Source organism: Podarcis vaucheri, assembly GCF_965113315.1.
Source record: "Podarcis vaucheri genome assembly, chromosome: 11".
In the NCBI taxonomy this organism is placed as follows: Eukaryota; Metazoa; Chordata; class Lepidosauria; order Squamata; family Lacertidae; genus Podarcis; species Podarcis vaucheri.
In genome coordinates, this window is record NC_138749.1 from 58,110,479 (window position 1) to 58,122,689 (window position 12,211).

The 12,211-nt window shown below is 38.0% G+C and overlaps 2 protein-coding genes across 17 annotated transcripts in view; one reads left to right on the forward strand and one right to left on the reverse strand.

The window, feature by feature from the left end:
- Positions 1–5,472, forward strand: part of FANCC (FA complementation group C) — a 75,303-nt gene extending 69,831 nt beyond the window's left edge. For 5 of the 9 annotated variants that reach the window (XR_014224366.1, XR_014224370.1, XR_014224371.1 and 2 more), the window contains exons 16-17: positions 578–797; positions 3,402–5,472. Coding sequence is in view for 1 of the 9 variants with exons in the window: in XM_082241587.1 (XP_082097713.1) it covers positions 578–721 (144 nt within the window). In the remaining 8 variants the exon portion in view is untranslated. Of the gene's footprint in view, positions 1–577; positions 1,075–3,401 lie in introns of those variants that run through there. The other 4 variants (XR_014224367.1, XR_014224368.1, XR_014224369.1 and 1 more) reach the window with 4 other exon arrangements.
- The window catches only part of AOPEP (aminopeptidase O (putative)), a 193,287-nt gene continuing 186,260 nt past the window's right edge, over positions 5,185–12,211 (reverse strand). For 7 of the 8 annotated variants that reach the window (XM_082241560.1, XM_082241558.1, XM_082241559.1 and 4 more), the window contains 2 exons: positions 8,962–9,164; positions 5,185–7,085 (listed from right to left, as the gene is read on the reverse strand). In XM_082241560.1, the coding sequence (XP_082097686.1) occupies positions 9,024–9,164 (141 nt within the window). In that variant the 3' untranslated portion in view covers positions 5,185–7,085; positions 8,962–9,023. The remainder of the gene's footprint in view (positions 7,086–8,961; positions 9,165–12,211) is intronic. The other variant, XM_082241561.1, reaches the window with a different exon arrangement.

Here is a 12,211-nt window from a genome sequence, read left to right on the forward strand (position 1 = left end):
AACCGGTGAACTCGGAAAATTTGAGTGCCCCTAAAAATATTTTTAAATGTGTTGCGAACTGCATTGTGGAACCCCTTCCTCTGTGAAGAGGAACTCGTTTCTAGTTTGAATGCAGAACTGAGACAAGAGTTAGGTCACCATATCACTTTTATTTTTAGAGGGGTAGAAAGTTGCTTTGCTGCCTGCCTTCTTGCAAGGCCCCAAAGGGCTTTTTTCTGAGATGGGGGGCAGGGTGGAAAAGAGATGGGGATTATTATCCCTGTCAGTTCAGTGACCCATGTGCTGCTGAAGGTAGCGAGGTGATGGTGGCTGCAGTGCTACAATGGGCTTTTCTCCCAAGTTATGTGTGGAAGTTAGAGAAGCACTGGGGATTACTTCCCTAGTCACTTTGCTGCCTGTCTGTGTGCGGCTTGAAGACTGTTCTGTTCTGTTGTAAAACCCAAAGAGCTTTTTCTCTTCGTGCTGTAGATTGGGATGGTTTCCCTGGTTGTTTTTTCTTTGTCTTCTACAGTGTAATTTTCTACTAAATCCTAGCATTTCTACTTTCTCAATTCTGTTTTTCCCCCTCCCCTTTCAGTTTGTAATTGCAGACAGTGAAATCCCAGAAGTTACTGGTGTTCTAACTCGTCTTGCAAATAGAGTCGGCCAACTTGGAATGAAATATCAAAGGACTGTAAAGCTGGTGAATGATCTCCTCCTAAAACTAAAATGTGGATTTTAGTTTTCTTTGTGATACTCAGCTTGGCCCAATAGTCAGTCTAACTAATCAGAACAGCCAGATGGAGGATGGAGAGAAGGTATTTGGTCTTTTTGCTTCCTTAAATATGAAAGCGTTTTGTGTCTATGTGTATGTACAGTTGAATGCTAAAGTTAAAAATATTGATATAGAAGTTGTGAGCAGTATTATATCTGACCTTTCTCAGGTCACTCTCTGATTTAATATGGTTGCATCCTAAAAGGACCTTCTTCTAATTAACTTTGTCCCAAAAGTCATAAGGCTGAAAACAAAATGTAATTGTACTGGAGGGTTTTCCTTATGTAGCTGAATGCTAGTAAATTTGAAGTGATATTTGAGCATGGATTGGATCAATCTTTTTCTGTCTTTGCATTGTGAGAGAACTTGTGAGAAAAGCTATGTGATTAATGGTATCTTTCCATACTCTGGGAGCTACACAACTGCTTGTTTCTGAGATGCTGCTTTGTAAAATATAAGCCCTATCACAAGTGATTGTTAATGATCCATTTTGAAGTAAATCCCTGTGTCAGATTAGTGACCAATCACCTTCTTATATTTCTTCTGACACCCCCCCCCAAAGGAAGCAGATCTATATTTTGTTAAAAGAGCATTAGTCAGCAAGTGTACTACGGCAATGTGCACCACAGACCTTTCTAAACCACAGGCCACCTTTGAGCAATGCCAAGAAAATACTTGTGCAGCTTAGAAATAAATTTTGTTTGATTTTTCCTTCACAACAAGCCTCTTTACACCCTACCAGTCAATTCACATATTTAGAAGCACCAAGTCATAATGTTCCCAAGTTTGCAGCTTAAGAGTCTTCAGTGGGAAGAAATCGTAGATTGGTCTGGAAATCCTTCACATTTTTTATTTACAGAAAGGACATACTTCCCAGAAAGCACGCACTTAGATGTTTACTCATTTCTGAGTTCACTTGGCAAGCTTTCCATTCAAGACTTGTCCCAAAGTGTGATTAATAAAACTCTTACACACACATACTTCTTAAACTATGGAATATATTGCAATAAAACATCTAGAAAAGGGAGTACTTCCTTCACCATTCTAACTATGATGTGGCTATTTCAGATGTTGGGTATTTTGTCAGCAGACATCTCCATATGCAAACCAGCCAGTACAACAGAGCTTTCCAAACTGTGTGTTGTGACACATTAGTGCATCAGCTGCAGTGTGGAGGCATGTTGCTAGAAAGGGGTTAGTTTCACCTCCGGTTTGCTAGTAAAAGTGAATTACCATTTCATGAAATTATGCAAAACGGAATCACTGTGTTGCAAAATGATGCATGTCTAAAAAGTGTGTCCACAACATGAAAAGTTTGGAAGGCTCTGCATTACAAATTAGTGGGTTCAGTGCGCAGCTCAGTGTTTTGGGGTGGAATTTAATGGGTTCAACTTGGATCACAAGACTGTGGAACAGGCCTGAAGTTGTTCTACCTAATTGAGGCAGCCAGAGGAGGGAGCTTTCCCACAATGTATAAATCATGCTGGATGAAAGATGGGGAGTTATCTCCCTGTGCTCTCTAATTGGCATGTGCTCCTCCCACTCATGCATACAAATTATAAACTTTTATAAAAGTGTATTTATTCATTATACTTTGCATATTCTAATATGATTTTCTACAAAAATTTGTATTTCAATACGTATATTAATTTAGAGGCAGAGCAGTATTGCTTTCCTCCCTTTATTTAGAGAATGTACTATTCCTACTGCTCTACACCTGTGGAGCTTCTAGACTAACTATTGGACGCTTTGCAGTCTGTGCATTGCAGTCTTCACCAAGGTTAGAAAAACAGCATATTGGCAGGTGCTTCAAGTGCTCATAATTCTCAGTAACATCAACATGTGGGTCTGTTTAAGTCCACCTACCAAGCAGCCTAATGCCTGAAAACTGATGTGTTTTTTATTTCAAATGCTTGCCTGAACTTTTAAAAAGACGTGTTCATGGTTGCAATTTCAAATGCTACCTTAGCTTTGATTCCAGGAATTTGCATTAGGGTGGTCCATATGAGAGCAAATGCCAAAAAGGAGTTTCCCTTGCTTATTCTGGCTATCTTCCTTCAGCCATCTGTCTGACTCTTTTAAAGGCGTTAAAACCTCTAGAGCTGCTTTCTGAAGGGCTTAAGTGTACTCAAAACTGACTGGGGCCTTTTAATGCCCAACATCATACAGCTAACTCAGGCTGAAGCTGCCTCCCTCCCTCAAAGCAACTCAAAACACCCCAGGCTACTTTCAGCTGACAGCAGCAAAGCTTCAGTACTATAGTCCCTATCAAGCAATTGCTTTGCTTTAAATAATAGTAAGAGAGGAAAAAGAAAACAATTTCATGAATTCATTGCTGCTAAGAATTTGGTTTTTCCTGATTATTTTAAATTTGCTTTTCGCTTGTTTTGGTTTAATCATAGTAGTTCTCTTTATTAGCCAATTAAGCTCATCTGTTACAGCGTGGGATAAAAAAAAGTCACTACAGTAATTCCCTGGATAGTGTTGTGGATTCCTAAATTATTCCTATTTTAACACCGCTCCACTTTCCATGTTTCTTGTAAATTTTAATTGTAAATTATGTCACAACTCCTTCATGCACTGGGTCAGGCAAATAGTTCTGTTTGAAGACAGCATGCTTGCTTCTTTTTTCCTGATGGTTTTGCAGAGCTCGCATCTATTTCTGCTCTCATTTTGTCTTCTTGGAAACTACACTGCCATTAGCTAAATGAAAGTCCTCTGCAGTGTTTTCTTCAAGCAAGCCGCCTGGTTCTGAAGAAGGAAATAGGTATGCTACTGTAATGCTTTATGGGCTTTTATATTTAGGTTTTGGTAGCCTCAACATGAAGTTGAATTATTCCAATTTGTGGTAGAAATCTTAAGATTCTTCAATGCATTTTTGTTAGAAAAGAAACAAGTGCATGAAGCAGCAGCCTAGGATTCCTAATTTACTGCGTCAACAGTCTTAAAAGACCTTACCAGTAGGGTTGGGTGATGTATTCATGCATTGTCCAACACTGGTTTGTAGACCATATCGTGAGAACAGTTTCAAAATAACTGAGCTGGCAAAGCACAGCCTTCAGTCGCAATGTTTAGCTGCTGATATATCACGATGTTGAAAACTAGATATTGCCCAGCCCTACTTACCAATCTCTGACTTCAAATTCTATCTGTGTTATTTGGCATAACTTCTGGATTGGTTAACTCAATTTCAACATGTCATAGAACCAACTCTTAATTTGCGAGACACCAAGAAATTAACTTGCGTCAGCTCATCACAGCAGTGTCTTGTGTAGCCCTTTAAAAAGTAAAGATTGTAGCATATGCTCTTGTAGAGTTCAGTTTATTAGATGAATTGTATTGCCTTAAGCAATTATATAAGAATTCCTCCTCAATGTCTGATGTATTGCCTTTTCTACACTACCATGATCCAGAGTTTTACATGGTAAAGGAGGTGCAAAGGGTGCTGCTCTATCCCAGAGAGACAAAGAAGTCGCCTTATACTAAATTAGACTACTGATCCACCCAATTTGGCAAATCAGCATATAGTATAGCGTAATCTATTGTTATGTCAAAATAATAGCCAGCACAATGTGTTCTTGCCCACCAGAGAGGGTATGATATTTGGGAGAAAAAGTTTATTTTATTTAACAAATGGAAGTTGGCATATCTATGTAATCCAGGAGGAATTATTAAATCAGTGTAGGAACTGTAACCCTTGGGCAACATCCCTGTTGTTTGACAGTGAAACAAGCTAAACATGAACATCCATAGAGGATGACGACAACAATGGTGCTGCACTTAAGGCAATGCTTTTTCACTAGGTTAACAGGCTGCGCTGAGAGAGATGCTCGGCAATATAATTTATATGTTGACATTTAACAAATCAAAATAAAATCACAAGGACAGAAAAAAAGGCAACAGCTCCTTCATGTACAGTGGCAAATACATTTTGAGTCGCCTTACTCAGCTTTTGCATCTTTCACACTTGAACAACAAAAGAATTACTTGCTTTCTCTTTGTTATTTTCTGCAAAAAAACCTGTGAAATAGAGCATAACTTGCTTCATGAATGCAGCAGATCCTTTCTTGAATACATCAAAAGGTCTACATTAACTGTGACTGCAGTAACTCAGTATGGTGCCATACAAACTCCAGATTTCTCCTGAATTTGGAAGACTGAATCCAGGACTGCTGTCGGAGCATATTTCAGCTAATTAGAGTTTGGGAACTGAACTCTTTTGAGTTGGACACCACAGACAGAGAAGCTCTCTTGTGTGCGTATGTGCACTTGGTGAATGCCCCTAAGGAAGGTAAGCAGGAACAGAGTTTCTGGTTTTGTGCATTCATAAAGGTTTATTATTCTCTCCTTCTCTTTTTGTAGTCATCAGTAAACCAACTGATAATTTTGAGATGAAATACAAAGGAGAAAATACAACTTTGGCACATGCATGATTTACAAAATTGTTTATTTATAAAGCTTATTGCCATTATTTTACAAGACAGGACTTCCACAACTACTGTGATTAATAAGTAACATGATTAGCTTCATTCATAGCAAAGTGATGTGACCTGCTTGTCACTATTATATTTCATGGTTAAGAGTTTTAATGGTGTGCTCACAATATTGTGGCAATAAGTTACCCATAAAAAAGACCTTGAGAAAGACAGACATCTTTGTCACTTCAGTTTTCTTCAGATTATTTTATTAGTGAAAACATCCCCCAAGGGTCCATTTTGCATCTAGTTATTTTTCCCTGTAGCTGTGCTAAAACATGATAAAAATGTCCACAAGCTCAATATTAACAATTTAGATTAGTAATTACTTGTTTGCGCCAAACCGACTTTAAATTTTGCAGCAGATTTTAATTATCAGTTTGCTAAATGCAAAAGTAGTACAAAATACCTATTTAAATAAATCTGTCTCCGGTGATTTTCTGGCCTGGTGTGCATAATACCTCATGATAAATATTACAATAAAGTGTCTTCTGGCAGATAATAAGATGGCGCCACAGACACTTACAGAAGTGAGGGGATATTGGAGTTTTTTCCTGCTTCACTGCCATTACCCTCTGGCAAAGAAAAGTATGGGGTAAAATGTTTGTCAGCTGGTTGTTTTAGCAGTCACATAAATTGTTCCTTTGATGTCCAAGGTCAATGAAATCTTAGTACCACCAGCCTTTGCTAGAAGATACATTAAAAGTCTCTGATCTTTCCTGCAAGGGAAACAGTGGTAAAACTTACTACTCTGTCACAGTGAAGGAATGCTTGTAAAAAAGTTCAGTAATGTAGGGGATGGCTTTTCTTTACTATCCTTCTTGAAAGGGGGCATCTCTCTCAATCTCATTTTCCTTGTATGCATGAAGTGGGAGAGAATCGCAACAGATGTAACGGAGTAGAAACTGGAACTTGATATCCATGTGAATGTCACATGCTCTGTCATAAGGCTGACTGTAACTTGAGAAGACATCAGGTCCAGTATTCCACAGCATAGCATAAAAAGTCACACCACAGTAGTATTCTGTGACCACCAGCACAGCTTCCTTGAAAATATATTTTAATTGGAAAGAAGAGCAACAACAAAACATTCTTCCTCTGTTCAGAAAATAGCAACTAGTAGGTTGAATGCCAGAATGAAGTACCCAGGATGCTTCCTCATTGAAGGAGTAATCCTAACTTGATACAGCCTACACATACCTCACCCACCCACTGGCAAAGCTACTAGCTCCTTTTGCAAGAGCATGGCATGTAGTCCATGTAAGGATTTGTTTGTGATCCACATCAAAGTACTGGTCTGTTCTATCTTTGGTTTCAGACATGAAGTAAGAGTTAGGTTTTCACAGACGTCTGTGCATTTAGAAAAGAATCTTTTTTGCTTTAGGGCTCGACTCCTGTTCCTGCTGAACTGAGCCAGTATATAAAATCAGAACTGATATCAGCTCAGTAGGCACCGGAGGACGGGTCCATCGACAGCCAGGAACAGTATCTGCTGCAAGGCGACAGTTCCAATAAGAAACAGCCATTTAATATCAATATACACACTGGACTTTGCACCCATCGGGGCTGCTTTAAGAACGGCACACTCCTTTATAAAATACAATACTTTTTAGGCTCTTCCACAGTTATTGATTACTTCTATACTGTAGCCAAGCAAGGTGTTTTCTCACGTGGATTCTTTGCATTCTTGGCAGGAAGAAGGGTACAGGGTTTGCATCTTTCCCACGGCTTCTTCGCCTGTTACAATCTGCAAACTAGATTCCAGGCACACATGTGCTATGATACTACTACAGCAGCAGTCAACATTTTAAGAGAGTTTTCCATCTCACCTTCTCTTCAGGTGCAGAACTTAGCCACTGTGAACAAAGAGGAAATCAGTCACTGTTCACCAATCAGCTAAGCTCTGCACCTCACTAGAGAGGTCTTCATCTGAACATAGTTACAGTAGCAGCTGAAGTCCTTCAGTGACTTGTCTGTACATTTTTAGGAGAAGTAGATTCAGGGGTTCCAACAGTGTGGATAGGAGATTGCCATACCCACATGCAGTTACAGATGCCAATGTCATGGTTATGTGGTAATCCCTGGCAATGTGATTTTAATCTTAAGTCACAAATCAGCATGCCAGGAACCCAAACAACCAAAACGAAGGAAATGTGGGTGGCTTTTCTCTTTTCCATCAAGATAACTTGAAAAAGCTAATCTTTTCACTCATTTCGTTTACATGCTAGAATATTCGTTGGCTCACCATTTGGGCTACTCAAAACAAATCATACGTATCAGCTCTATAAAACAGTATAAAAAGTTCATAAAACAGTATGAAGAGTATTCTATTGCCAACAGAGTTAAGTGTTCTTAATATAAATTGTTATTTTTTTAATTAAAAAAATTAGGGTGGTGGATTGAATGAATTGCTCACCCAGCAGAAGAATAACCCATTTTAAATTTGAATTTCTGACTCTGTTCTAAAAAGATTAAGGTGAAACTGAACATGTTATCAAATCACTAAACCACATTTTGCTAGTTCCTTATAATCTACATTAACCAGAAGCCAAGCTTGAATATATGTTTGCAAGCAAAGCCCACCAGTTTATTTGGTATATCTTTGTCCCCCCACATATGAAGAACAAGATTTTCCATATTCAACTTCATAACCAGAGCAGCCCTTTCTACAAAAAATAAAAATACACAAACACAATTAACACTTTTTATATCCTGGTGCATCCTTTCCTAAGCATTCGTTTCTAGTGGAACAATTTTGTTACTGGTTGGTCTTTTAATACTACCTCGTTTAAAAGTTATGTGAATAATCCAAATTATTTGTGTCTTTTAAATTGTTAACCTCATTAAATGAAAACCTAGGAATACTAGCCTGGAAAGGATCCTTCTGCTAAACTTTAATTATTCTGTATAACATAAACCAAATAGAAAAGGAAATATTTCAGAGTAAATTATCCACTTACGACAGTATTAAAATAGTTGCTGTTTAATGCATTGTCCAACTGTATCACAGGCTGTCAAAATGCTCACCATAGGATGGCAAAGACCAGTTCTATTTAGCATTACACAACATGCTGATCACATAAAAACTGAGGGAACGCCGATGATTTATAAATGGGTTCAGGCTACTCCAAAAGCCATATATAAGAAATGTCCAAGCCTCACCTGGTACTTCAAAAACTGGCCAGCAAAATGATGTTCAACTTAAATAAAGTTGTTATTTTCCCTTGGCAATCCTGCCTCAAATGAGGCATTAAAAAGGTTCATGTTAAACCAATTAATTAATTAAATACAATAAAAAGTTACCTATTTCTACCACAGATATATCCAAATATTACATGTATTTAGAAGAGCATAGGTAATTTTTATTTGCTGGGAGCTCCCGTCAAAGATACCAGCAACTATGTAAGAATGTAAGCTATAACACTTGCCATTCTCACATGCTCCAAACATATGTAAAAATTGTGTGGATTCTTTTCAGCCTCAAGAGTTCTATGTTTTGATCACAGTTTGCATATGATACACTATAACAATCTTAGAGTCCAGATTTCAAAATATTTGCTTGCTCATAGAAATACAGATACTTTTTAGTTGCTTACATTGAAACATTCTTGGCCATCTTTTATGATTTTACCCTACTATTATCATCCTACTTTTTAACACAGCTCCCTCTCTGGATAGCTTTCTTTACTTTGAGGATTTTAAGAGATTTTAGGTTTTGATAAATAAACTTACTCATTCATAAACTATTTTCTTCCCCTGAGAAATGAACTATCTGGGAAAGAAAAACCACCTCATCAAAACAACATCTCTGCCACTACTTTAGCGGAGGACGCATCCATTTGGTCACGGGTTGTGGCAAAACTTTTACGTGCAATTTCTTGTTGTTTTGCATCCTCATTCACCATTAACTCTCCATATAGGTAGACACCCATTGCCTGAAAGAGGAAGAAAACAATAATCCTATAATATAATCAATTCCAGTGTGGTGCTTTTCAAGGTAACAGCAGCTGTACCAAACTTACAATTTAAACATGCACAAGTTTTAATCCTAACTACTTTCAGGGTTCTTTGTAAGACTTTTTAAAAAGCATAACAGAACTGGAAACCCACAAAGTTATTTCCTACTATGGTCTACTCAAAGTAGATCCACTGTAATTTAATAGTTCTATGTTAGCCATGCCCAGTAATGTCAATTGGTCTACTCAGAATATTATTAATATTCTATATAATATGTTATAACATTTTTTTTGTAGTTGAGATTGAAAAGTCAAAATCTTTATAGCCAAGTGAGCCTCACTGGAATAAAACTTAGTCTTCTACTGAAATATTTTTACAGAACATTTTTGCACCCAGACAGTAATTCTGTACTATCCTGAAAATACAAGATCACGCCTGCTGCAACCATGGGGAATTTTAAAAATCTGGTTGATTGCAGTTGGAAGCAAGCAAGCAATTTATTATGGATACAGACTAATATCTATTTCCATTTTCTAGAACTTGCAGATTTGGTTCTAGAAGTGGGAGGCATATAGCTAAGAAGTCACGTTTTGCAAAACTTAGGTAGCCATATTATTAACTAAAATTTCACTTTTTCTCATGCAGTTGTGCATTTAATACATATGACCATGTTATGTCATTTTTTCAAAACTTCAACAACTCTATTAGTTTCAGTCACTGGCTTTGGGCCAGAATCTAGTTAAAAGACAGAAAACAGAGGGTAAAAATAAACAATTTTTGCAATGAAGAGGTATAAGCAGTTGGATTTCTGAAGGCGCTGTTACTAGAATCAGTGCGATTTAATTTTTAAAAATGATCTGAAAAGAGATTAATGGAAAGTCAAATTAGCATGTGATTCTAGATTATTTATGATGGCAAATCCTCAAACTGTGAGCAGTTGCAACAGCATATATCCAAATTGAGTGATTAGGCAACAGAATGGTCACGGAAACTTAATAAAAACCCTAGCTCCATATGCATTTGGATGGGATCTAAACTGGTTTGAACCACTTCAAAATTAAGATCCTGGAGTTACAATAGATGGTTATATAGGCACTTCTAACTTTTGAAAAACTACAGGCATTTTTAACGCATTTCTTATAGTTGGATGCCAAGGAAGCACTGTATAAAATCATGGACACTGTAAAAGTATAAGGGGAGAAATAGAAAAGTATTAGAATTCAAAACCATGCAGTGTCCCAGTTCACATGTAACACTAATGCAAATTGTCTTAGTGAAAATGAGCATATGTACAGCACACTTCCTCTGGTCCTGCTGCTGCTCTGCTACCTGGAGCTAAACTATGGCTTGGCTTAGTGTTACATACAAACCTAGGCTCATGATTTGCCTGTCCTACACAAACCACAAGCTGTAGTGAAGTTTCACCACAGTCTATGATACCAGTCACTAGTGGAGGGCTGGGGAATCTGTGGTCCTCCCATTGTAGCTGGACTCCAGCAACCATCATCCCTAACCACTGATTGTATTGGTATTGGCTGATGGGGGTTGGAGCCCAACAGCTGCAAGTCCATAGATCCACCCCTGCAGTGATGAAGGAAGTATGAGACAAATTAATAGTTCATAGCTCTAACTCAATGACTGGAACCTCCATGTATCAAACAGTATGCTAGGAACAATCCAGAGTGGGGGACTAGCTTCATGATTTCCTAAAATATTGCTTCCTAGGGGCACATGGCTAGCCACTGTTGTCTTAGATGGCCTCCTGGTTTGACCTAACAAGGTGATTCTTGTGTTCTTGCTATGAAAATTGCACTAGTTTCAGTAGAATAGTTAACAGTTACTCTGCAAACTGCAATAGAACAATAGACATAAAACTTTTTGGGACATCTCTCTTACAAATACTGACTAGTATGTATTTAACATCTAGGGGAAACAGTGTTGGTTAGTGCTGTTTTGCTAGAAAAAGAGGTGTTGGAACTCACCATGAACACCTCCCTTGTTCTCTTAGAATGGAAATGGCGCCCACCTGAGAGGGGCCAGAACTGAGTTCTGGTGAGTTCCGGCTGGAAAAAAATCCCTTCTGTTGGCAAGATTCCACCAACCTACTACTTACTGCCAAATTGGAAAGTAAAACCGACACTGAGAGTTCTCATTCTGATTGACTATTCCATGAGCCATAACTCAAACATCCAAATTTAGTAAACACTGCTGGTTCTGTTACTCTAAATGTTAATGGTTGCATTTGCATTTTCCTCAGACTTCTGAAACAACCAAGTCCCCTTTCACTACTGGAAAACACATAAGACTTCAGTTTCATGCATTATCATTCCATAGATTGCACAAGTTCTTGGAGATGATTGAAATAAAGGACCGATAGTGATCTGCAGCTTTAGTGTCAGGAATTCAACTCCTCAAACAGCACACAAATGTAAATATACAGTATAAGTGTTCTGAAGTGGGAAATCTGGAAAATTGCAGAGGCTACTTCTATGAAAAGCACAATGCATTTCCACCCACCTTTCATGGAAGTACCGTATTTTTTGCTCTATAAGACTCACTTTTTCCCTCCTAAAAAGTAAGGGGAAATATGTGTGCATCTTATGGAGCGAATGCAGGCTGCGCAGCTATCCCAGAAGCCAGAACAGCAAGAGGGATTGCTGCTTTCACTGCGCAGCGATCCTTCTTACTGTTCTGGCTTCTGAGATTCAGAATATTTTTTTTCTTGTTTTCCTCCTCCAAAAACTAGGTGCGTCTTGTGGTCTGGTGCGTCTTATAGAGCGAAAAATACGGTAGTTGCTACACTCCAGACATTAGTTTATACATAGAAAAACAAAATCATAACAACACTATGCTTACTGGAGACATAATTATTTTTCCAATTGGCGTGAATATTGCATCTTTTAAAAAATCTGAAATACGGTTTTAATATAATTAATCTATGCTAAAATGTTGTCATGTGCCCTTATTTAAGGTCTGGACATGCAGGCAGGGGAACAAACCAAGCAACTAAAATAACTTGGATGAT